This window comes from Orbicella franksi, chromosome 2 (assembly GCF_964199315.1).
Source record: "Orbicella franksi chromosome 2, jaOrbFran1.1, whole genome shotgun sequence".
Lineage (NCBI taxonomy): Eukaryota > Metazoa > Cnidaria > Anthozoa > Scleractinia > Merulinidae > Orbicella > Orbicella franksi.
This window is the reverse complement of record NC_138146.1, coordinates 23,283,852-23,310,522: the sequence shown is the minus strand read 5'-3', so window position 1 is coordinate 23,310,522 and position 26,671 is coordinate 23,283,852. Positions and strand designations below refer to the sequence as shown.

The 26,671-nt window shown below is 40.2% G+C and overlaps 1 protein-coding gene across 2 annotated transcripts; it reads left to right on the top strand.

Annotated features, from left to right (window-relative positions):
• The first annotated feature begins 139 nt into the window (after positions 1 to 139).
• LOC145478762 (transportin-3-like) lies at positions 140 to 26,671 on the top strand. 2 transcript variants are annotated; one of them, XM_081456885.1, is made up of 31 exons: positions 140 to 320; positions 1,674 to 1,763; positions 2,369 to 2,410; positions 4,627 to 4,695; positions 5,127 to 5,200; positions 9,229 to 9,292; positions 10,192 to 10,284; positions 11,007 to 11,054; positions 11,656 to 11,751; positions 12,183 to 12,257; positions 12,868 to 12,968; positions 13,540 to 13,615; positions 13,697 to 13,759; positions 14,119 to 14,265; positions 15,969 to 16,076; positions 16,620 to 16,717; positions 17,559 to 17,695; positions 19,275 to 19,405; positions 19,837 to 19,897; positions 20,049 to 20,140; positions 20,403 to 20,473; positions 20,571 to 20,631; positions 20,735 to 20,805; positions 21,159 to 21,228; positions 21,335 to 21,451; positions 21,995 to 22,089; positions 22,767 to 22,920; positions 23,515 to 23,590; positions 23,668 to 23,759; positions 24,264 to 24,376; positions 24,931 to 26,671. In XM_081456885.1, the coding sequence occupies exons 1-31, from the start codon at positions 207 to 209 to the stop codon at positions 24,989 to 24,991; spliced, it is 2,760 nt and encodes a 919-aa protein (XP_081313011.1). In that variant the 5' UTR covers positions 140 to 206; the 3' UTR covers positions 24,992 to 26,671. The 2 variants fall into 2 exon arrangements, with proteins under 2 accessions (XP_081313011.1, XP_081313010.1); XM_081456884.1 differs by having other exon boundaries at positions 22,767 to 22,929.

The following is a 26,671-nucleotide window of genomic DNA, read 5'->3' as shown; positions in this document are numbered from 1 at the left end:
CATTTGTCCTGATCTAGGTATTTCAAAAACATCGAGTTGAATAAAAAGCGTCAACATGTCTTACATGGCGTCATTTTACCCGCTGTAATCATTTACCGCGGAATACACTAGTCCCTAGTCTCTTTCGAATGCACGGAACTCTCGAAAATGGCGGCGACGTGAGGCAGGAACTCGTGAGTTTAGAAGTTGTATTCGACTTGACCACCATGAATCGACCATCAGTAGATCAAGTCAGGGCTGTAATTAGCGCCTTGTACAATGACTCCGATCCAGGTGGAAAAGAGAAGGCTTCACAGTGGCTTCAAGAACTTCAGCGTTCGGTATGTATCGCAACCTTACTCTTCTTAGGTTTACAAGAAGGGACGCGACGGACTGAATGTTGAAATACAGTGGGTAGTTTCCAGATGGACTTTTTTCAAGACTTAACTGCCTTGGCATTTTTCTTTTATTCCTAATTCTAAAGTTAATAGTTATTCTGTATGAGTCGAAGGTACATGTAATTCAATGAAGTTTAGTGATGAAAAATCTCGAATAATGCGTGTATTACATGCGAATCTCCCTCACTTCAAGCCAGTAACAAAATCTAGCCCCCAATAACTTTTTTTCATATTTCTCAAGTGAAGTATGCTTGGTAAGCTAGGAAACACGTAGAACTCGTAGTTGTCAAGCGTAACAGGAGACTTACTGTGAAATATCTTGAAAGAAAGAAATATAAAGAGTAGGCAATGCTGCCAGTTTCCAGTGGCAGTTGTACAGCTGTATGCACACCTGGATGGCATCCATACTCATGTAACTTTGTTGTTAGTCATCCCATTTCAATTTGTGTGTCTATTCTTGAGAGCTTTTTCTTTCAAGTTGATCATTTTCATATGCATGAATGTATTGTTTTAAGAAAGATCTACGATGTTTATAAGTCTTTGTATGGGTTAGCTAAATTCAAGAGGTGAGAAACCGCATATAATCTAAGGGACTCTGAGAATAAACTTAATGTTCCATTGCCACACACAAACTATTATGAAAACAGCTTTAGCTAGAGTGGCGCCATTCTTTGGAACAGTCTCCCTTGTGACTTAAGGGAAGCAGAGTCCCTGAGGCAGTTAAAACGCCTACTTAAAAGAGATATAACTATATATAAGGCATGTCATTCATGGAAAGCAGCTTTTTTTTTATTTAATTATTTTTTACTATTAGTTATTAGTAGTTTTAGCTGACAAATTTTTAACCGTTTAAGATTATCTATCTATCTTTCTATCTAGATAAAGTAACAATTCTCCACAAAATGTTGCATGATTTAATGTGGTCAGTAAGCATACAAAACTCTCTTGATTAAATGCTCTCCCTCCACTCCTCTCCTCCCCCTTCTTCACCCCTCACACAAGGTTTATTTCAAACTTGTCCCAACGGATGCAGTGTTAATTTGACTCCTTGCAGTTTATCTGAGCCTAGACAGTATTAACTAAACAACTATTTCTTACTTTTGACCGCCATATACTTGTATCTTGCCATTATACCTAATAGTTTCATACACAATTAAGTTAGCTCATGAGGCTGGTAACCAAAATCAACCAATCAGATTGCTCCATCGCAGGTGCAATATTCTGCATGACTATGGTGGCACTACAGTAATTGCTGTACATGCAGTAGTTTTCCACATGATTTCTTTATCTCTTTAGGTTTATGCCTGGGAAATAGCTGACCAGCTTTTGAGACTAAACATCAATGTAGAAACAAGTTATTTTGCTGCGCAGACTATGCGCACAAAGGTATGTAATACTCCAAAAACTTTTTAGCAGTGGTCAACATTCATTTTATTTTCATTAATTATATGTGAGGTCTTAACAACAGCAGTAACTCATTTGACGCCCCCCTCCCCCCTCCCCCTGCACATATCATTTTTATTTGGATTTCACTTAGGAATACAGCAGATTAGTGAGTACACCTGGAAAGGATTGTAACTTATACGACTATAATATTATTTAACTTACAGATTATGTTCTGTAAAAACCAAACATGTTTGTTGAGATATTGAAAGCAGCCAATGCAATGTGTATTCTCTTGAGGTCAATGTGCCATGTGCTTAGTGTTGAAAAACCCCCTGCAAACTTCACCCATGAAAAGGGTTGCCTATGACAATCAGGATTCTATCATTAACAATTAATTCTTATTAGGTGCTAAAAGATTTAGAGTTGATTAGGTAACTACAACTGGTGTAGTAACCATCAATGAAGACCATTGTGCATCTGCCAGTAAAAGAGCAGAAAGTGACAAAAACTGATGAATTATCATAGTTCAGACAGGCATATTTTAATATTCTTGTAGATTTAGTGACAATGTCAGCGATATATCAATTTTTTATGCTTATACATAGGTTCAATACTACTTTCATGAACTGCAACCTGCACAGTACCAGGTAAGACATAGTGTACATTATCAAAATGTCTACCATACATAACCATTTTGAGATTAAAGGAATATTAGTCAATACTATTATTTTTTAGAGCTAAGTAGTGATTATTTATCAGCACAGATATATAATACTAAGAGAGCAACAACAACAACAACAAAAACATTAACCCATTGACTCCCAGAATGTTTTGCCAAAAATGCATTTTTTGGACATTTTGGAGATTTTCAGGCTGAATATGGGCCAAATTAGCTCCAATCTACCCAAAAAGGCATTTGCAACATGACAGCATGCTTTTCTTTCCACTAGCATCACTTTTTACGACATGTTTGCTCGGGCATGCGCAGAAATCAAAATTTAGAGAAAGTGACCTAAGTCTTTGGGCTTTTCATTTTTTTTCATTTTTTTTTTCACCTTTCCTTTTTCTCCTTTTCTTATCTTTTTGATGCAGTGATTGACCTTCTACTGGGCTTGCTTCCAGTTTAAAAAAGTCTGAGAAAGCATCATTGTGACAGGCAATTTTTACCCTGCAGTAGCCACGTGTAGTGGCAGGAAATTTTGTTCCGAGTTTTTCACTCAAATTTCTGAGCATTTCCGTGCATATTTCAGGCTCCATTGAGCTGATCACTCTGATCTGGGTATCATTGGAAAGATCTTTTTCTCCTGCAGAAGTTGAGTATAGATGATGCCAATTTTGGTCAAAGCTGATGACGTCAGAAGTGGAACAAAGGCCAAGGCTCATCACGGGCAGTTACGGGTGGCACGGGAGTCAATGGGTTAAGCAGCTTTATTATATGGCTAGCTCTGTGAGCGGCCAAGATGAATCAAATCCTGCGCTGTGATTGGCTACCCGAGCAGGCAAGATGGAGCTATCTTGCCCACTCAGGACTACCTGCCGTGTCCCGCAATAAAAATTTCCACGAAAGTCATGTAACAAATCCTTTATTGACCAAGCTTGTTTAGTCAAGATGGCTGGATATTGGCCTCGTTCTTTTTTTGCGAGTTTATGGACCTCGACTCCATACCTCAGTCATAAACACGCAAAAAAAGAACTTGGGCAATATCCAGCCATCTTGACCTCACACTTGGTCAATAGCCCATACATCTATTCGATACAATGAGAGAAGCTGGGATATAGGAGAGCAATGAGAGAAACAAGAAAATTAGTCAGAAATAATTGGAAGTATTTTCTTTGCAAACTAAGTAATAACAATTCTTGTCTGACACAGGGTCTGAAATTTAAAGCAATAATACAATGCAAAAGCTTTTGACCGTATCTCACAGTGTTATTCAGCAAAGTGAGCTCTGCATTGTCACATGGCTTCATGTATATTCATTGCAGCTTTAAATTTCAGAACGTGTGACAAGAATTGTTATAATTTAAATCAACCCAATGAACATACAGAGTCTTGATTGTATTTTGCATGCTGGTCAGTAGTTTTTCAACTTATTGAGTATATGCTGGGTTTTGGTATTTCCATTTTAATCAAATGAATATTTAACTTTAATTGGATACAATGATCTGTACAGGTTATTACATCAGTGTTAATTATTTGTTTTAAAATGAAATTGGTACAGTAATGCTTTTCTCTTAAGTAGGCATAAGAGAAGTACTTTTTATAATTATGTTGTAATTCAATATTCCCCTTGGTACAATTTGATATTTTCCTTTGTGTCATATGCATTATACATATACATGTATTAGTTTTCACCAGACAAAGGAAAATATCAAATTTTATACCATGCCATAAAAAATACAGCCAATAAGAATACAGGAAAGCCATTGTATATTAATGGTATTACACCCTGGAACCTTCTCATCATGCACCACGCCTACATCCCACTGACTGTGTCGGCCACTGTATTTTCTATGGCATGGTATAAAATAGTTATGCAACACTCTCTCATGCTATCCCACTTGACACTTGTATTATCTTGATAAATGCACTCGCCTTAAAGGTCGTGTGTATATCTAGAATATTCAAGTCACTCGTGGCGTATTCTATGGTATACCACTCAAAAATGTTGTATAACTAGTATGTACCAAGGATAAACTTGAACCATAACATATACACTGACTGCTAAATACTTACCTGCTGAGCTAACAGGGGTTCTTCTCGCTCACACTGGAATTTCTTTATAGTACACAGTATAAATTATGTAGGTGTTAGGTGTAATCAACTCTCGTTTATGAAATATTTTATGACTGATTATTCTTGCAGTCCTTAAAAGTTTCACTTCTGGATCATCTCTTTACTCTTCATGGTGTCTCTCATGCAATTGTTACTCAGGTAAGCAACATTTGCACCTCTTTCTTAGATAGTAATCTCCTAGTTGTGGTTTTTCATTGCCTTTAACTTTGAACATTAAATCTGTTTGAAATTAGGGGATCTACCTGTGTAGCATTGAACTCCCAGTTCCTGTTACAATAGCTGGAAGTAGACCTTTCTTCCCAACTCACTTGTATTTGCTTGGTGTACACACTCACCTACTACGAAGAACATTGCATAGCTATTTTATACCAAGGCATAGAAAATACAGTGGCCAACACAATCAATGCACCATGCGCGCGGCGCATGATGGGAAGGTTAGGTGTAATGCTGTAGAATATACAACAGCTTTCCTGTATTCTGATTGGCTGTATTTTCTATGGCATGGTATAAATACAGTAAGTGAATCAAAAAGTAAAAGTTCTGAATAGCAAGCACTTTCTTCTCAACAGTTGTGTCTGACTCTTGCTGATCTTGCTGTTCAAATGCCGCAATGGAAGGAGGTTGTCAATGATCTCTCTCAGAGGTATTGTCAGTATTTTATGTACATGTACAGAACATAACATATATAAACTAAATGATTCATGGTCATGACACTTTTGATTACTCTCGCAATACCTCTCACCAGCCAGGAGTGTAATGGGTAATGCTGGTACATGGCAGGGGGGGGGGGGGGAGGGAGGAGGTGGTAACCCTGCATTGGACTACCATACCCACTAGGGAGAGATGGAGAAAACCCGCACCCCGAACCCTAAGCCCAGAAACCATGAAACCTGTGAAACTATGAAACCTAGGAAATCATGAAAGTATGAAATCTACATGTATGAAACTAAGAAACCTACGAAACCATCAAACCTATTAAACTAAGGAAACTAGGAAACCTATCCACTATGAAACCATTGAAACAATAAAACCTATAAAACCTTGAAACCTAAGAAACCGGGAAACTTATGAAACCAGGAAACCTACGAAACCATCAAAAAACCTATGAAACTAAAACAAACCTATGAAACCCCTGAAACCCCTGAGACCCCTGAGACCCCTGAGACCCCTGAAACCCCTGAAACCCCTGAAACCCCTGAGACCCCTGAAACCCCTGAGACCCCTGAAACCCCTGAAACCCCTGAGACCCCTGAAACCCCTGAGACCACTGAAACCCTGAAACCCCTGAGACCCCTGAAACCCCTGAAAACCCTGAGACCCCTGAGACCCCTGAGACCCCTGAGACCCCTGAGACCCCTGAGACCACTGAGACCCCTGAGACCACTGAGACCCCTGAAACCCCTAAAACCCCTGAAACCCCTGAAACCCCTGAAACCCTGAAACCCTGAAACCCCTGAAACCCTGAAACCCTGAAACCCTGAAACCCTGAAACCCCTGAAACCCCTGAAACCCCTGAAACCCCTGAAACCCCTGAAACTCCTGAAACCCCTGAAACCCCTGAAACCCTGAGACCCCTGAAACCCTGAAACCCCTGAAACCCCTGAAACTCCTGAAACCCCTGAAACTCCTGAAACCCTGAAACCCTGAAACCCTGAAACCCTGAAACCCCTGAAACCCCTGAAACCCCTGAAATCCTGAAACCCCTGAAACCCCTGAAACCCTGAAACCCCTGAAACTCCTGAAACCCTGAAACCCTGAAACCCTGAAACCCTGAAACCCTGAAACCCTGAAACCCTGAAACCCTGAAACCCTGAAACCCTGAAACCCCTGAAACCCCTGAAACCCCTGAGACCCCTGAAACCCCTGAAACCCTGAAACCCTGAAACCCCTGAAACCCTGAAACCCCTGAAACTCCTGAAACCCTGAAACCCTGAAACCCTGAGACCCCTGAAACCCCTGAAACCCCTGAAACCCTGATACCCCTGATACCCCTGAAACCCTGAAACCCTGAAACCCTGAAACCCTGAAACCCTGAAACCCTGAAACCCTGATACCCCTGAAACCCTGAAACCCCTGAAACCCCTGAAACCCTGAAACCCCTGAAACCCTGAAACCCCTGAAACCCCTGAAACTCCTGAAACCCCTGAAACTCCTGAAACCCTGAAACCCTGAAACCCTGAAACCCTGAAACCCCTGAAACCCCTGAAATCCTGAAACCCCTGAAACCCCTGAAACCCTGAAACCCCTGAAACTCCTGAAACCCTGAAACCCTGAAACCCTGAAACCCTGAAACCCCTGAAACTCCTGAAACCCCTGAAACCCCTGAAACCCCTGAAACCCCTGAAACTCCTGAAACCCCTGAAACCCCTGAAACCCTGAGACCCCTGAAACCCTGAAACCCCTGAAACCCCTGAAACTCCTGAAACCCCTGAAACTCCTGAAACCCTGAAACTCCTGAAACCCTGAAACCCTGAAACCCCTGAAACCCCTGAAACCCCTGAAATCCTGAAACCCCTGAAACCCCTGAAACCCTGAAACCCCTGAAACTCCTGAAACCCTGAAACCCTGAAACCCCTGAAACCCCTGAAACCCCTGAGACCCCTGAAACCCCTGAAACCCTGAAACCCTGAAACCCCTGAAACCCTGAAACCCCTGAAACTCCTGAAACCCTGAAACCCTGAAACCCTGAAACCCTGAAACCCCTGAAACTCCTGAAACCCCTGAAACCCCTGAAACCCCTGAAACCCCTGAAACTCCTGAAACCCCTGAAACCCCTGAAACCCTGAGACCCCTGAAACCCTGAAACCCCTGAAACCCCTGAAACTCCTGAAACCCCTGAAACTCCTGAAACCCTGAAACCCTGAAACCCTGAAACCCTGAAACCCTGAAACCCCTGAAACCCCTGAAACCCCTGAAATCCTGAAACCCCTGAAACCCCTGAAACCCTGAAACCCCTGAAACTCCTGAAACCCTGAAACCCTGAAACCCTGAAACCCTGAAACCCTGAAACCCCTGAAACCCCTGAAACCCCTGAAACCCTGAAACCCTGAAACCCCTGAAACCTTGGAAAATAATCCTGTTCAACCTCTGAAATTCTGAAATCCCTGAAACCCTGAAACCCCGAAACCCCTTGAAACCTTGAAACTTAATCCTGAAACCCCTGAAACCCAGAAAAACCCCTGTACCCATGAAATCCCTGAAACCCCTCAAACCCTGAAAATCTGAACCCCTGATACCCCTGATATACCCGGACACCCCTGATACCCCTGATACCCCAATACCGCGATACCCCGATACCACTGATACCCTAATACCCCTGATACCCTCGATACCCTGACACCATGATTCCCCTGATACCCCTGATACCCCTGATACCCCTGATACCCCTGATACCCCTGATACCCTGATAACCCTGATACCTTGATACCCCTGATACCCTGATAACCCTGATTGCCTGATTCCTTGATACCCTGATACTCCTGATACCCCTGATACCCTGATATCCCTGATACCCCTGATACCCCTGATACCCTGATAACCCTGATTGCCTGATTCCTTGATACCCTGATACTCCTGATATCCCTGATACCCCTGACACCCCTAACATCCCTGATACCCTGATTCCCGGATTCCACGGGTACCCCTGATACCCCTGATACCCCTGATACCTTGATTCCCAGATTCCACTGATACCCCTGATACCCCTGATACCCTGATACCTTGATACCCCTGATACCCTGATAACCCTGATAACCCTGATAACCCTGATACCCTGATACCCTGATACCCTGATACCCCTGATTGCCTGATTCCTTGATACCCCTGATACCCCTGATACCCTGATATCCCTGATACCCCTGATACCCCTGATACCCCTAACACCCCTGATACCCTGATTCCCGGATTCCATGGGTACCCCTGATACCCCTGATAACCCTGATACCCTGATTCCCAGATTCCACTGATACCCCTGATACCCCTGATACCCCTGATACCCTGATTCCCCTGATACCCCTGATACCCCTCATACCCCGATACCCCTGAAAACCCTGAAAATCCTGAAAATCCTGAAACAGCTGAAACCCCTGAAACCCATGAACTCTTGAAACTATGAAACCATGAAACGTATGAAACAAAAAAACCCAGTAAAATTACTCCTAGTTGCTTCACGCTGTTCAAACTGAGATAAGCACCAGCCTGATGGGCCACTTGGTTTATATACAGACTTTACCCCTGATACCTCTGATACCCCTGATACCCCTGATACCCTGATACCCTGATACCCTGATACCCTGATACCCTGATACCCTGATACCCTGATACCCTGATACCCTGATACCCTGATACCCTGATACCCTGATACCCTGATACCCTGATACCCTGATACCCTGATACCCTGATACCCTGATACCCTGATACCCTGATACCCTGATACCCTGATACCCTGATACCCTGATACCCCTGATACCCCTGAAACCTTGAAAATCCTGAAACCCCTGAAACCTTGAAACCATGAAACCATGAAACGTATGAAACTAAGAAACCTAGTGAAATTACTCCTAGTTGCTTCATGCTGCTCAAACTGAGATAAGCACCAGCCTGATGGGCCACTTGGCTTGTATACAGACTTTACCTTTCACCTTATGTATTCTTTTCAATTGGTTATTTTAGATTTGGCACAACAGTAGAGAGACTACCTGTGCTACTTGAGATTTTAACAGTTCTTCCTGAGGAGGTAAAACTCTGACTCTAGTTGATTGGTTTAATGTTATGTTATATTACCTTGTGGTTTAGTTTTAATAGGAAATTAGGGGCCAAAAAGGCATTATTTAAAATCTGATATAAAATTGTTGAACAGGAAAATGTCCCTTTTCCTCTGCATTAAAACGATTCAAGAACAAGCCATCAAGAGAGTTCCAGACAGGGGTTTGCATCTACAGTCAGTTTATTCACCATGATCTGTCTCAAACTTTAGGCAGACTGCAGTCATTCTTTGAAAGAGAGGAGAAAAAAAATATATGAAGGAGTCACATGAGTAACTGATGTAATTTTTTGACAAAAAAGTCAGAGAGAGCCCAAAAAAGTCCTTACCAAAATCTCAGAAGTGATATTCTTTATGTTGTCATAGTGTAGCAGCTATTGTTCTCTTGGAGCAAGGGGCAACTGTTTCTGTTGTTTGTTGTATTCTCTCAAAGGGTGAGACCTTGCCAGAGCTGCTACGTAACCCAAAATCGTCTACCCAAAAAAGGTCACTGCAAAATTTCTAACCCAAACAAGTCCTTAGCTCCCAAATTTCAAACTTAAAAAGAAGGCCTTTGCACCTCCTCATGACTGTTGACCCCCTGTGGTCATAGTCCTAGCTTTTTCATTTGCATGGTAGGAGTAATCACTTTTCTTTAGACCATTAACTTTGTACTTGCTAGGTGACACATTTTTCATTAGATCTCGTGTTTATTTTCATGTATGAGCTCATGGACAAGATTATTATTTATTTGAGACCCACTGCATGAATTAGAATTGCTTCCTTGCCTGGGTCCCTCCATGCACCCTTAAGAAATGTGTTGCTAATATATATATACATGTATAACAAACTGATGCTGACATATTGATGTTGTGATGTCTTGATACATGTAGGTTGGAAGTCACCACCTTAGAGTAGGAGCAAATAGGAGAGAGGAAGTTATACATGAACTCCGTGCCTCAGCTGCTACAGTTCTCAGTCTCCTTGTAAGTATTCTTGTGTTCATTGAGTGTAGCAGAGTGTAGAATTTTGGTGCAATGATTAAAAAACATGGGAATTGTTAATGCAATAAGTACAGTTGAATGTTGCTGTTTCCAACTCTCAGAGGAAACAAAAAGTGGTGTGAAATAGTGGGATTTTGGAATAACTGATAGTAAATGAGTGAAGGGCAAATCCAAGGGAAGTGGTTTTGAGTTTGAAATAATGGGGAATTCAAAATAGCCGAGTTTGAATTAGGGGTTCCAACTGTATCTCTCGTGCAATTTGGACAATACAACTTTGCCACATGTGACAACCTTACGGCAAGTGTGACACAAGTTATTTCTTGTTAGTCACACCTACAACCTGCTTGTGACCATTTTGTATGACACAGAACATTTTAGAGGTTTGAAAAAGTTTTAAAATGCTATCATGATATATGTAGCCTCGGGTGTTATTCCATCATGTGAACATTGTACAGTACTGTATGTGCTTCTTGCATGACATGAGCGGTGCACATCACAAGAGTTGTGTGTGGCAGAGTTTTGCCATGTAAATCATTCTCTACAAGTACTGCACCAATCTCAAACTTCCCTGGTCTAGCACGTTTGTTATGAAGACCTGAAAATTATATTTAAAAAGCATTAATAATAGTAAATATTCTGAAATATAAATGTCAGTGAATATGCATTTGTTTTTAATACTAACAGTAGCATTGTGCTTACTACAGACAGCATGTGTGAGCCAGTTTCCGAATGATTCAAATGTGAAAGTCAGGGTGGGTAAAGTTTCTATCATTAATTTTGTTATGTTCCATATCTTAACCCAATTTATGTCTCTAGCCGTGAAAAAGCAATTATTTTAATTTTAAAATATTAGATTTGCATTGTGCTAGAGTAGAGTTGCACTTCTTCCAGTTGGCTATTACATGTAAATGTAGATTTTCAAACCTTTTAAGCTTGTCAGGCAAGCAACAATTTTGTAACTTTTTCATTTACTTTGTTGACTAGCAGAGAAAGTGGCCTGCAAAGTAATTGATTAAGGAAGCTCTCAACAATTTTGTCAGAGTGTTCAGTATCTTACAGAGTGGATCATTATATGAGCAATATGTAAGCCAAAACTAATTGATGGTTCTGCCACCTACGTGTGATATGAATGAACTGAAATGGTTATAAACTTCTTTGTCTTAATTTCAAATCAGATAATAATAGTTTTGATAATGGGCTTTATAAGAGAACTGACGGAGCAAGTTTTTCCCAGACATCTGATTTGAAATTAAAACGAAGTTAACCATTTCAGTTCATTCATATTACACGTAGGTGACAGAACCATCAATTATTTTTGCACATTTTAAAACTTCCACAATGATTGTTTTCCAGATGTTTCGTTGTGCTGGTAGTTGGGTGACGCTAAGCGCATTTCCACCAGCTGAATTTGTACAGAGTGATCTGCTCAAGTCAACATTCAGCACACTGGTGAGTTCAGTAATGGTCATCATTAGGGGTTTCATTAACGTTTACAGCAGGAAGGGAACAGGTTTTCACAAGCACGCAAAACTTTAAATTGAACTGAACTTCTTAATAAGAAAAATGTTCTGCCCAATGGTCAAACCAGGAAGGAGAAATCATTCTCACAGCTGATCAATTTACCAGTTTCTAGCTTTGATTAAAACCCTCGAATTGTGACTAAATGTTTTAATAATTTAATAATACATTTTTTAAATTAGAGTTTTTCAATCCATAGCTCCGTTGATGAACAGAGACACTGACATGCTCAGGACATTTTGTAGTGTCTGTTTGTGCCATATGCCAGACATTGGTCTCTGGAGAATTTCAAATATAAATCCTAGCATAGACATGTACTTCAGCTACTCATGATAATCTGTGCCTTTGTCCCTTCTTTTCAGCATGAGGCAGATTCCAGTGATATGTTACATGAAGTAGCTGCAGACTTTGTTTGCAACTCACTTTATACATCTGAGGTGGGTGTTGAGTTTTTTATTTTAAATCAATATGGTTTAATTTCCTCTTTCAGTTGATGAAGTGAAGTTACGTGGTGTTGTGGTTGGCCTTTTCTCAGTTTTAATTTCACAGACAATAAATTAACTTTACTAAATTGATCACTTCATTGTATCCAGTTTTCTGAGCTCTCAAACTGAGGTCTATCAATCAGTTATGGTTAAAATAAGTGAAAATACAAGGTTTGAACCACAACATATGCAAGTTGTGTATGTGCACCATGTCCTTGGAACTTACTTGACCATAAAAATAGATTATTTTATAATGTTCCAAGTTAGAGCAGACTAGTTTAACTTAGTTACGGCCACAGGGAAGTGTTTCCTCATCTCCCAAACTCTCATTCCATTTACCAATACATGATTGCATAAGCGTGAGATTTTCATGAGGTGATACATGTAGTTAATGATGCTGAAGAAGAGTTAAAGAAACAGAACCTAAGTTCAGGCACTTTCTTACAGGGTGTTTACTAAAACCATTGTTGTACTAATAATTCCTTCATACTAATGAACTGGAACCTATTTGTTTGTTTGTTTGTTTGTTTGTTTGTGTCACAATTTCTGTCTTTTTATCTAGAACCTTGACAAACAGCGGCAGTTAGCTGAAGGACTCTTTAAATTTGTCATGGAGCTACCAACTGCTTATGAGAAAGCTGTACAAAGTGAGGACTTTGACAGGTAAATGGCTCAGTAAGGCAATGTGTAATTCTCTTTTATGTTGAGAACTCTGAATGTACATGTAATTTAACTGGATCATGTGTACTTAAGACATCCATGGTCAAGTGTCGATTGATACCCTTGATTGATAACCCCGATTGAACCTTGATCGACACTCAGTTGATACTCAGTCAACACTCCATCGACAGCTCAGTTGACACTCAATCAACATTCCATCAACATCACGGCCAACAGTCAGTGCAGAGTTAACTAATTTTCGATTGATGCATAGTGATATGAGTTGGTCGACGCTCAGCCAACTATCGACCAGCTGTTGATCGAGTGTCAATGGAGATGTTGATCACGTGTTGATTGAGTGTCAATCAAGATGTCAATCGCAGATTGATCGAGGTATTGATTGCCACTGGACTGTGGATGCCTTTCCAGTTAACCTTTGATTTGATTATTCTGGATATCACAACAACTTCCTGTCATTACAACTTGTTGTTTGCTTTACCCAATTGGTAATATTTTGGTGTAAATATTATTTTATCAAGATTAAGCTTGATATTTCCTTTATTTCCTTTTACAGAGCTCTTAACTTGTGCAGAGTTTTCACTGAAATGGGAGAGTCATTTTTACCTGTTATTGTTGAGTCTCCTGGAAGGGTAAGAGATCAATGCATTACCCAAGTTCAGTGATAAAAGTCTTTACACTGAATTATGCTGCTTTGTTTACCTTTTTTGTAGGATCTTGGGGACTTAAGAACACTCAGTATTATACTGGCTTGTGTGAAACACTATCAGTATGAGGTATGATTTACTGTAACCTTCTTAGTTTTTTAACTTTATTTTTTGCTCAGTTTTTTTTAACTTTATTTACCTCCAGATTTCAAATCCAGCACCCTTAAACAGTCAGTCATGCTGCTTAGTTTGTAGTTATCTGCTATGTACAGACTAACAGAGACCCCAGAATCAAAGGTTGATAGCTGCCTGTGAGGGCTTTAAGTAGGCGAATCAGATGCAACATGAATTGTGCAATCAGACTCCTCAGTTCCCTCAAAACTCTGAATAATCGTCAAGGCAATGCAGGAAATCTTGCATGCAAACAACTTGAGTCAGGCTTTGTAGCATTCTTAGATTGTGTTCTTACGTATTTGTATTCATGTCAGGTTGCAGAGGTTACATTCAACTTTTGGTATCGCCTGTCGGAGGCTTTATTCAAGGGTGAAGACGAAGCCAAGACAGCCCTTTTCAGACCGTATTTTGAAAGCCTGTTTGAAGCACTTTGTGTCCACTGCCGACTAGAAACTGATGCTGTACGTACCCTCCTGTGTTAAAGCTATGTTAAATTTACTTACTACTCTGCCACTGTATATAAGAGAATTTTATTACCTACATAAGGGTTAATAACTAAACTCGATCAGTCAGATTGTTCTGTTACAAGTCCAATATTTTCCTATTGGCTTAGATGGAGTTTTCACAGGTCTTTTTCAATCATGAAGTCCGATCAAAAATGTCTTATTAGGGACCGTTCATTTTTTATGAGGGAGGGGGGGCTGGTGGGATTTGGGAAGCACCATTTAAAAATCGCATGACCCCCCCCCCCTCAGCTTACCAATTTTTTCACGTGCCCCCCCCTTATAGCGGTCATTTTTTGGGATGACCCCCCCCCCAAAAAAAAAAATTGAACAAACAATATTTAGATTTCAACTTTTTTAATATTTCTCTATTATCCCCCTACTTCACGTTTTGTGCTCACTGTGAAGACAATATTTACAATCCCTATACTACAGAGAGCTGTTGTTTGAAAAACAAATCAAAAGAAAGAGAAGTCAATTTCGGATCTCCTAGTTGTGGCTCGCCCTGAGCGTGTGGCATTTGGCCTCTCATTGGCATCTCCCTCATCTGAATTGATGAATGCCGACAGTTTTAATGTAAAACAGATCAAATGTATAGAAGCTAAGTTGACGAAGGTCACGCAGGACATGGAAGCACTAGAAAATAAGAGCAATTATAACAGCGTATTCAAGGGCATACTCAAACAGCACATCAACAAAAGGAGAAGGAAAAAAGAAAACCGCAGAAAGTCAAATGAAAGAAAGAGGAAGCGGACTGAAAACAACGTCCAACGAGTTTATGGAATCTGTGTTGGAAACCCGCTAGGAAATGATCTTCCACAATGCCTTGTGTACCCTCCTAGAACGGCCGTCCCGGAAGAGTGTATTAAAGTTGAGGATGTTGCCACGTCGTTATTTAGAAGAGATGGGCCATACATCGCACAGCTCTTGGAAGGGAATTATTTCACCAATGCTGCAAGAAGCAGAATCACCACCAACCTTGAGCAGGAAGTCAGAGATTATGTTTACACCTTCATGTACCCTGAAGAGTACACTCTGACGGAAAGCATTGCTGCTTCTTGCAGCATCAGTGAAAGAGACTCCCACAGCAGTACAAGCCGCGACGAAGAACTCAACGACAGCGAAGATGAAGATGAGTGCCAGTGAAAGTTGCGTTCGAAAATAACAGTGTTAAATACTTCTTTTCAGTAGCTACAAATGCTTTTTGTCGCCAAACGTTTTTTTAAAGCAGAAGGAAAGTTTGTAATAAATTTGTATCCTGCCTTCTATGCTTATTCTATAGCAATTTTTTTGATATTCAAACATTATGCCATTTTAAAGTTTTACTAAAATATTTCACGTGACCCCCCCTTTTTCCCTTATTTTTTTGGGATGGCCCCCCCTCGAAAGCCATTTTTTTTTCGCATGGCCCCCCCCAAATCCCACCAGCCCCCCCCCCTAACTGATAAAAAATGAACGGTCCCTTAACCAAGCGTGCTTGAAACCATGCTAAGAGAATATTGGCCGTCAGTCTGTTTTGTAACTGACCTCATTTCAGTTCATTTTGTGTATATATATATAGCTTTCCTGTTTTTTGGCTTGTCAAATAGTCTTTCTGCATGGAAGTGTTTTAAAACTTTACCCACCTGGTGAGTTGAACAACAGTGTGTTTCATTTTGTAGCAAGGAATCCCAGATGACAGTGATGAATTTGGGGAGTTTCGTCTCAGGGTAGCAGATCTTATCAAGGATTGTGTGTTTATTGTAGGATCAGGAAATTGTTTCAGCCAGGTAAGAAAACTAGGAGAAAGCGGGTCCAAAATAGTGTGTTATGTGATCATTATATACATGTGTGTGTTCTGCATTACTAACCTCGAAACAACGAGACAAAAATAACACATCTATTAGAAAGAAGCGGACAGCAAAAGAGAAGACTCGAAATTGTGTCTCGTTAACTTAAAAGCTTACAAAATGGACAAGACATTTCTCAAGAACAGGACCATTTTCTGTTTCCTTGCCAAAAGATAATGTTTTTTTTTCGGTAATAATTTGTATAGTGAACAGTAATCACTCCGATTGTGTGATTGGAGAATAAAATTGCTGTTACTGTAGTATTAGTAAATAAGTCGTTCTTGTGTGGCAGACATACGTGTAAGAGAACATCAAGTGCAAGGTACGAAATGGTAAACCTGCATAGTGTACTTTGAAGATTTTAAATTTTTATTTTGTTTATTCAGTTTCATCATCGAACATAAATTCTAGAATTTTTACCACCTGGAAATATCTAAAATTTTCGATGAAAAGTTGTTGACAGGTTCGATTTTCTTTTCCTAGATGTACAACAGCATTGTTCAGCAAGGAAACACAATACCTTGGGAAGCATCAGAGGCCATTTTGTTTGTGATGTCAACAGTTGCTAGGAATGTACCACTGTAAGATGATTCAAATGGACTTGCTTCATTCATGAATTGCTGCTCGTACGGTTATCAGGGTTTTTTTTAACTGATAATAACGAGATCATGTCGTCATAACTCACTGCTTTCAGAGACGAACCAAGCCGTAGGCGAACTAGGCAATTCGTCAACTTGAAGTTGATAAAGCTAAATTACAGTTAGGGCACTGGGGTCCTGAACATTTGACATTTGTTTACATTGCGTTAGTGTCTATGGAATGAGGGCTCTTCGTATTCACAAGAGTATTTAGCGTTTCTACACTGTTAAGATACTAATCTTGTACATTATCTGAATAGCCTTCAGTCTTTTTTGACCAAAACAACGTGTGCAAAGTCAGGTGTTCATGGATAGAGTGTCTTTACTGTAACCGTTATAGCGAGCATGCGAGGCTCACATTTTGATAGCCTGCGAACAGGCTCTCGTTTGAAGGAGCACACGCTTCTCCCGCACCAGACTCCTCCCGCCGGATACTCGCACTTTGCCGCTCGCGCGTGGGACTCAAAGGTGATCCTGTTTGCAGGCTAACAGTTTGAACAACAGCACTTCATCAGTGCATAAAGTAGGAGAAGAATAAGTCGTAAACTGTCATGCATTGCAATCATTTACAACAATTTATTTTTAATTGACATTTTGGGCTTTGGGATGGAGGGTTAGTTTCCCTCCTCGACTTTTTTGTAGATAGCGATCATTACTAAATCTACTCGATTTCCAACGCAGAATTCCTGTTATCTGTACCGTAGAGTTGTTCCATCATCTAACTGATACTCAACCTCTCACAATTACTACGCCTTTTGCATCTTATTGTCATCGTTTCCTGTAGGGATTTTGAAATAGTTGGCCATGTCCTGCCAGTGGTTTTAAACTTACCATCAAGCTGCCATGTTGCTGTTAGACATACCAACATTAAAGTTGTGGGTGAACTAGCAGAGTGGATAGAAAAGCATCCAGACTATCTTGGTACGTGTGCCCTATACATGGTGTGGTTTGATTTGTTTTTGGCTCTTAATTTCACATAACGGTGTGTTAATTTTTTTTGCCCCACTCTAGTTTTAGGGAACTCGTGGAAAAGTCATTTTGGTGTCTCTCTGTTCTTCTCTAACTAGTATTTATAACCATTTAATCTCTGTACTGGCAAGCTAAGGATATTACTTGTTCTCAAAGATGACCTAACAGCACCCTATAGTTCAACAAGTCTGCAAATAACAGTCGGTCATAGGACAATTGTCCGGTAAATTTGAGGTTTTGACAGGTTAAAGCTTAGCCTGGTCGGACACTCTGACCGGGCATTTCTGCTAAAATGAAAAATATTTTAACTGGAAATTTGTGGCCGAATATGGGACAAGTTATTTTGTTATACTGCCACACAATACTACACAAAAATCTTTGTTATCGGTTTTGTTTTATTCCAATTCTGAGAACTTTATCACGCGCCGTCTCAAATGTTATGTCGAATTGTAAACACATCACATCAGCGCCACTATCCCTGCAAGTTAATTTACGCATTTTGCGGTGGCGTTGTGAAAGATCGTGAAGTCCCATTTAGTCTGAATTACGTTCATCTGAAAAACTACGAAAAACTGAGGTCTTATGTAATTACTCGTTGTTTGTTGCTACCAAGTGTTGTGGAATTAATTTTCAGTCGTAATACATTGACCCGATTATAATAGTGTGGAAATTGAATACAAGGCCCAGATACTCACGTTTCGTTTATCTGAATGCAATCGCTTTCAAAAACTTTAAAACCTCTAAAACGTGACTAAATACGTTTCTAGTCCGTATGATCAAAAATCAGTTTAATTTTTAACTCTTATAGTTTTTTTTTACGTCTGTCAGTGTGGTTGAAATATAGTTTCCGTACCACAGAAATGTTTTTGTGAAAAGCGTGAATGTACAGATTAGTCACGCTTTATAGTCACGACCACCTCCAATTCCACATTTTAAATAATTACGCAAATTTTTTATTCAATTGACCCCAAAAACATCCAGAGGAAACTTGCTTTCAGAAAAAGTCGAAGAATTCATTTCAGCCAATTTTCAAGTCTCTGAATGTTCACGCGGGGGATTGTTTCCTCGCTTTTCCCGTTTTCCTTAGACGTGTTGGGAAACTTGTTATGTTGGAAACGCTTGTGTGACTAGGGGTATAAACGTTTGTAAATTTGTCAATTTTCAACAGGTAAAATAATACCAGAAGTAATGTAAAGGTCCCCTCGCTGGTGCTAGTAGCGATTTTACACTCAGTTGACTTATAAGCTTTTCGAATTTACAACCAATATTTTGGCGAAGAGTCCACACTAAAATACCCAAATGTCTCAAATGTCTCTTTTTAATTTCTAACGACAAACAATTTTTTTTGTCCGACCAGACTGGCTTTTTGTCAGGTCAAAACTGGTCCTTGTCCTGACAAATGACCTGCCTATAGACAAAAATTATTTGCAGGCTTGGTTCAATATTAATTATCTGTTTCAATAACAATCGTGGTCCAAAAAATACTAAAGAATCGAAACATTTTCTTTTATGCTATATTTTTCTTTCACAGATCCTGTCCTACAATATTTGCTGTCTAGTATTCAAGATCCTAAACTGTCGTCAGTTTCAGCCTCAGCCATAGAAAGCCTTTGCTTGTCATGCTTTACACAGATGACAAAGTATTTTGACGTATTAGCTCAGGTAAAAAAAAAAACTGCCTTTAACTGATCCGTGAACTTCAGTTCTTTGTATTAACGTGTAGTTACCAACTTTTGGGATTCATGGTAGCTTGCTTGTTGAAAGATCAAACTTGTGAAATTCTCAGACTTTTCAAAAAAGATTCCAAGGATGAGATCTTAAGTAACACAAGAAAGACAGAAACTTCGTGTACCACGGTCTTAAGACAGCAAACACGTGATTTTTGGGTTCAAATGAAATCCCACTGAGGTCAAAGAATTTTTCATTACCTTGTCGTGCCCCCCCCCCCCCCCCCTTCCTTTCTCGAGCTAGGACTCGGAAGGAAATATTTGGGTTGATATTTCAAGCGCTCCAAATTAGTTGGAGTTAATTTTCTACTTTCCAGCTTCTGCTTAAGTTAGTCTCAATGGATCTTGACCTTCACTTTATCGTAGGTGGTGATTGCAGCTGATTCACTATCTATCTCTCATGATTCTTATATTGGACTCCTCAAAGGTGAGCTGTTTGATCTTAACTAGAAGATACAAGCCCAGCTTTTTGCTGCGGCTTTAACTGTAATTAAAGATTGATAATGTCAGGTGACGATGCGCTCAGTGGCCATATCCTAGAGATTAATTTTGCTACTTTGTTTTCTGTTTCGTTACAGGGGTGTGTAAGGTTCTGGAAGGAATTCACAATGACAAACTTTCCGAAGGCTTACATTCTATATGTAGGATTCACATAACGTCTCTTAAACAGGTTAGTCTGCCGTAACTATTCACAAAACTCGCTTCTATCGATAACCCTATGTAATCAGATGTTTTGGTCCAATGATGTTGAAACCAAAACCATTTGAAAAACACGGTAGAACTGCGTAATCACTTGGAGTCGAGTGGGGTACTGGGACTGAGTACGCTAATACAGACCTCCGTTTACTTAGACAAACTTGGACTAGCAAATTCTTTACGACACTTTGTTGACAGCATTCTTGTGTTTTAATTTTAATTTTTTTGTTTACAAGATTCTATCAGCACCTGTGAACTCGTATCCAGACCCTACCCTTTGGCTAGACAGACTAGCAGCTACATTTAGGTGAGCACGCGTGACTCTGCGGCTTTATACGAGTTACTAATCATGAATATACAAAGCCAACAACTAGGGAATCAATTAAATTTTCGCTCTGTTGCAGATATATTAATCCCAAAGTAGACAATGGAAAGGTACATCCAGCTCTGGTAGTTGTGGAGGAGGTAAGGAATTCTGGATTCTATAAATCAAGGTGGAATGAAACGCTGTAGCTGGTTTCACTGAGTTAAGTCAGTTCTACTTTTGTTGTTGTTGTTGTTGTTGTAGGTGTGGCCAATACTGTCTAGTATCTGTGACAAATATCGGGCTGACCTTAAGATCATTGAGAGATGTTGCAGGTAATTAACGAAAGAACCTTTTTACTCGCTTAGAACTTGTTGATATTTGTTTTTGTTAATGCTGTATGTTGTTGTTGTTATTGTGTTTATCATTGGCGTTGTAATTGTTTTTGGGCCTTTTATTTGGTCTTGCCCAGTTTGCTCAAAGATTAAATCACCACTTACAGTGGCCGAGTCAAGAATTACCCCACACATAACATGGATTGGTTATTGAAGTTCCCTCAGTATAGTCTACTGGTTAGGATATCCCCTCTTTGAACAATCTGGCCTGCAGTCATTTGTTACGAAATAAATTATTTTTGTTATACGTCTCTCACTGTTATATTTGCTCTTTGGTTTTCATATGTTTTCAGGTGTATTAGATTTGCAATTCGCTGCCTCGGCAAATCAGCCATAAACTTACTCTCGCCTTTGGTATCACAGGTAAAGTGAAATAGTTGCCGAGTTTATCTCAAATTCGTATCAAGTATTTCTCATCTTCCAAGGAAGAGTTAGATGGTAACTGTAATTAACTTTTGTTTTTAACCAGATGGTGGGTGTATACGGTACCAATCCCCACTCGTGCTTCCTGTACCTGGGCAGTATATTAGTTGATGAGTATGGTGACGAATCTGGATGTGTTCCCGGACTTATTGGCATGACAATGGTATGTTTCTGAAGATGACTCTCTTTATTCAGGTCAGAGGAACTTGAGAGAGTGCAATTAGCAAGAGTTAGTTGAACTCCCGCCATGTAGAATTGTCTAAGTCGTGGAGCTTTCAGTGATGTTGCTAAGTAACATGACGTAATCTGATTAAGTCATGCTGACGTAACATCTGTCACCGTGTTCGTGAGTGTACGTTCGGTAGTTCTTGTCTTGACATGAGTTCGGTGTTCCCAACCAATGCAATCTCTCTCTTGGAAACCTGAGCTCTTTTCTTATGCAGTTACTGCCTTTTGTGCGGGATCACCGATAATGGCCGCCTAGCATTCTATAGCATTTGCCGAACTACGGTTATCTTCATATGTAACAGAACATTCCGGACGGAAACAGTACACCGATAATAATAAAGCATCTCTTAAGATGGAGTTTTATGTTGTTTGTTTTGTGTCCATATTGTTGTGGTTTTCTTACAGTGCGTGGAGGTGTTGGCAAATTCGAAATAGATTTAAATTTCATCTAAACATACGTTTGTCTGCGATATTTCAGGCTTTCTGTGGGCCGGCATTTCAACTTTTGAGTCGAGAAAAAGGAATGATTGAACATCCTGACACTATAGATGATTTATTTAGGTTATGTGGCAGGTAAGGCAAAAAGTCGTTTGTCTGTTTTTGTGTGTACGTATTAAAATGCACGAAGCGCCTTGATAAACCCAGTCTTTAATATGTAATGGTTTCTAATCGGTTTAAAGGACCACCTCAAACCAGTGTTCTTTGCGCGACTCTGTTGTCGTTATCATCCGGGCAATCGGAATCACATGTCTATATGAAAGATATATATGAAAGAAAATCACACAGAAGTCCAGCTAGCCGGCCTCGCAACGAGAAAGACTGCAGGACGCAACAAAATTTCCTCTGATAGTTCAAGCTTACTGTACCTTAATTTTTGCACGTTAGACTAAAGCTAATACCTATCTTAGTTGCGGCCACCATTATACAGACCTTATAATCCCAACGAATTCCAGCTGTTGAAGGAGCTACGTCGCGGCTTGCGCATTTTGAAAAGTTGGCCTAAATTTTTCAAGTTCGTCGTTTGTAATCCGTGTCAATTTTCTCTATCCATGATAATCCTTGTTCCTTTATTGTTTATTATTATCCCTTTTGGTGTTTTTCTATCTTAGTAATCTCCTACTTTCAGGTTTCCTTCGGTTTAAAGGTAATTTTGTATGTGGCCAAAGTAACTCAAAATACTGTGACTGAGCTCCTTAAGCGTATAATTCTAGCTTTTAATCTTCGTGTATTTTGCGTTTGTTTCTACTTAGATGCCTTCAGAAATGTCCTTTGGCATTTCTCAAGTGTGAAGTTGCTGTCCCTGCTATCCACTGTGCTGTAGTTGCCAGTACTCTCGAACACAGAGACGCCAACTTGTCCGTGATGAAGTTTCTTAAAAGTCTTATTAACTGTGCTTCAGAGAAGGTGAAACTGGTATGCAGTAATGGACATGTTTCCGTAGCTTAACCCTCTCTTGAATAGTCTTGATCATGGTCTGGAATATTTCCTTGTTGTTTGGTTCAGTGGTCGTGTTATGCACTTCTGTCTTTGCCGATGGTTTCGAAAGCAAATATTTCCCATGATATTAGACAGAGAGGTTTTAAATTGTGTGTCCCAAACCGATACCAAAATGATCGCTTTGGCCAGTCACAGAGGACACAGGCTACCCCATGAACCAATTAAAACGCAACGAAACGCATCTGGGTGACGCGAAAACCGTCGGGTAATGTGTCTGAGCGAGTGACGTAAAGGGAAGGGGAAAGCAACCGGCGGTGTTGGGACTAACTAGCCCTGGCGTTGGAGCCCAAATTCGTTCTGGTTATCTACGAATCACGTTTTCCCCACGGACGGAACGATTATTGGGCCGGTTGGAGTGAGCTAACAATGTCGGCCTTGTCTTCATTTTAACAAAGTTGTAGTCTTCCCCAGTCCCCAGAAGTGTAAGCTGGCCTTTGATTCTTTCACCTTTAAATGCTGATAGGAGATGCCCTGTCATTCATCTTTGCTTTGCCTTTTTAGTCGCAGAATGATTTTCAAGAGAGGCTTACCTTAGTGCAGAAGATTCTTGCTGTTCACGGCCAAAACATTATCACAGGTAAAGGCTGTTTGGCGTTTTGTCATTTCGCTGTTGTTAGCAGTTCGTCAGTGTCATTTTGATATGTGTATTTCCAGGTCTGATTCAGGCGTGCGCTGGTGCCCTGCCATCTTACATGGTGTTGGATGTAGCTGAAGTTCTGTGGGAATTCCTTACATTCTGTCGAGAGGTAAGACTTCTTTTTAACTTTAGAGTGTCGTCTTGAGAGTGCCCCATTGTGTTGGTATATTTGTTTTAAAACCAACTTCACAGCATCCAGCGCCAGTTTTCTGTGAATGTTTTTTGCATGTTTAATTCGCTTTCTTTGTATATTGCGGTTACCAATCAGGCAAGCTAGTGCCTTTTCTTTCTTATCATCCAATTAAAACAAAGCACGGTCACTTACGCCACGTTGCTTAGCAACTTCGGTGACGTGGAAACCCGTTGGCTCAACCAAATTCATTCTCATCTAGTTTTCGTTCCCCGACTGTTAGCTGTCCTGTAGTAGCTATGTTACCTTAATCACTCTTCGTATGCGCGCACCCCTGGTGGAAATCTTTTTCCCCCGCGCAAAATCGTGTTAGCTTAAAATCCCAAACCTTAAAGCGTAAATTATGGGCTTAACCGATCCTTGACTGTTTCAATTTAGGCTAGTCAGCGGTATAATATATATCTTTATTCATGTAACACACAGGAGACGTCCAAGTGGGTGCAAGTTTCACTCCAGAATATTCAAACCCAATCTGTCCCTGGCAGTGTGATAGCTACTCCTCAACAACTTCAAGAGTTTCATAACGCTTTGATAGGGTGAGTAGCCTTTTATTGTGGATCAGGTAAAGAGCAGCTTTCAATTGGGTGTCGTGAACCAAAACCAAAGTATTCATCTTGCCAATCACAAAGCAGACAGACAATGCAATGAACCAATCAAAACTCGAAATAAATAGATAAATCTGGCCCCAAGCGCGGCAAAACGTGTACAACCGTGGCAAGATTGGTTTTGGTTTTACTTCTGATTGGATAAAAAAAAAAAGGTGGCGCGAGTTTTTCAAACCAATGGGCCATTTCCGAGTTACCTTTTGCCTCTGTGCTGAAACGAGTCTTCGTGCGACACCGGTCAAATGGAAATGTGTTCCGCCTACGGGTTCATTTTCATGCAAATGAAACCCATTTCAAGGTTTTGCACGAAGACTAGTTTTTAAACAGGCAGAAGATAACTTGGAAGAGGCTTATTGTGTAGCGTAGTAGCTTTTCAACGATAAAGTGAAAAAGGTTCTAACTGAGGCCAAGAATCTCACACGAAAATGAGTAATTTTGTCGTCAAAAAATCTGTACAAATCTCACTGTGTATTGTTCGTTTTTAGTTCTCCAAATCAAGATGCTGTTTGGAAAGCATCCAAGCGCTTTTCTCGCCTGTTCAGATGAGACAAGACGAGTCGATGTAACAAGGACAGCCACGCAATGGGAATGTTGTGCATAGTGACATCACAGTGCTGGGACAGAGTCAGTCAAAGACCGTCAGCGATTAGCGCCCAGCATAGGGCCTGGGAACCAGTCACGTTCAAAAGCAAGAAGTGTCGAGGAACATGTCAAGATTGTGCAAAAATTGAGAGAGAAGCACGATTTCAGAAGGACAGAACTGAATAGCAGTTGTATAATTATTTTAAATGCTCGGGAGGAATCTGAGCACATTGCTTCTTTGAAGCAAAGAAGCGGAACTTTATTTGGATTTTAATATTTGTCGCGTTCTGTTACTTGCCAAGGAAGAGAGATGTAGTAAAGAACGAATAGGAACATCCATTAGACTTGACAGATGACCAAAACTGATGGATCTGGCTTTTATGATAAGGTTGCCACGCATCTTTTACTATCTAAACGCAACAGAATCAGTTTTTTTTTTGTCTGTTGACATTTGGATTGTATTGTCTTAACGTAGCTTCTTAAATAAGTTATCTTTTAGTAAACTGGAATTTATATAATAACAGGTGTAACTTAATGTAATCTAACAGTTTTTTTTTCGGCTTTAATCCTGAACTCTTCCCCCTCCAACATAGACCATTCAGGAGATTTTAAAGAGTAATTTAAGTGTACTCTTTCGTTCCAATACTAACATATGACCAATAGTAATTAGTGAGGAAAAGTAATTTTTGAAACACGAGAGAGAGGTTTTCATCACATTTCTAACTGCGTGGCTGAGTATTTTTGAAGAACTTCGTCAGAGGTGTGTGAATATGTGTAAGACACTGTCTTGACTGTTCGATAAATCTAAATCTTACGAGAAAATGGAGCAATAAATTGTAGAAATCTATCCGAATCTTCTAACAATAGGGTCACCGAGGTCCAGCTTTATTCGGCAGGTTCGGCGAGATTCTCTTGACACAAGCTTAACAAAGTGTTGTATCGCGAAGGTTATCATAGTGAATGTTGTACTACTCAAGAGGAGTATATCGTAAAATTGCGGCCGTAAGCCCTGGGCTATTTGCTTTTTGATGCATTAACCTTATTTTATTAATTCGTTTGTAGTGTAAAATCACCAGAAAGTATTCTGTTAACAGAAAAAGTGCCTTCTCGCTTCCATAAGCCTACAATTCTTAATCTGCTGACCTGTAAGGAGTCCATCAAGAAAACGGGGCCTTCTTAAAAGGACTTTTTCCATGCAAACTTTTTAGTTTCCCCGAGACTAAGCAATTTTCCCAAGGACCAAGCAATATACTTATTTTCCACAAGGCGCTTATTAGCAACCTCTTACTGCGTCTGTGTTTGTTGCTTTCAGTCCTTGACAAGTTTTTATGGTTCAGCCTCGCTCGGCGTTTGCATGTTTCTCAAGCCCAGAGGCTTGAAAAAAACCCTTCCTAATACAAGAACTACCAAGAACTTAAAGTTGGAACAGATGTTGAACATTCTATGCTGAGTTGACTGTTTCCACTGAAAATGTTCCATGTAAATAATTCATTTTTGTTTGCGGTTTACCTCCAGGCTTTTTACCTATGTACATGCAGACTGGGAGCGTGGATAATAATATAAGCTACTGTAGGTACTACCAAATCTTTATTATGGTGCAACCTCTTTACCAGTGCAGATAGTAAACTTTTAAACTTTGGTGCA

Coding starts and splice junctions, on each gene's coding strand:
- LOC145478762 (XM_081456884.1), top strand. CDS start 207: ATGAATCGACCATCAGTAGATCAAGTCAGGGCTGTAATTAGCGCCTTG. Junction 1,764..2,368: donor CGCAGACTATGCGCACAAAG/GTATGTAATACT, acceptor GCTTATACATAG/GTTCAATACTACTTTCATGA. Junction 2,411..4,626: donor TGCAACCTGCACAGTACCAG/GTAAGACATAGT, acceptor TTATTCTTGCAG/TCCTTAAAAGTTTCACTTCT.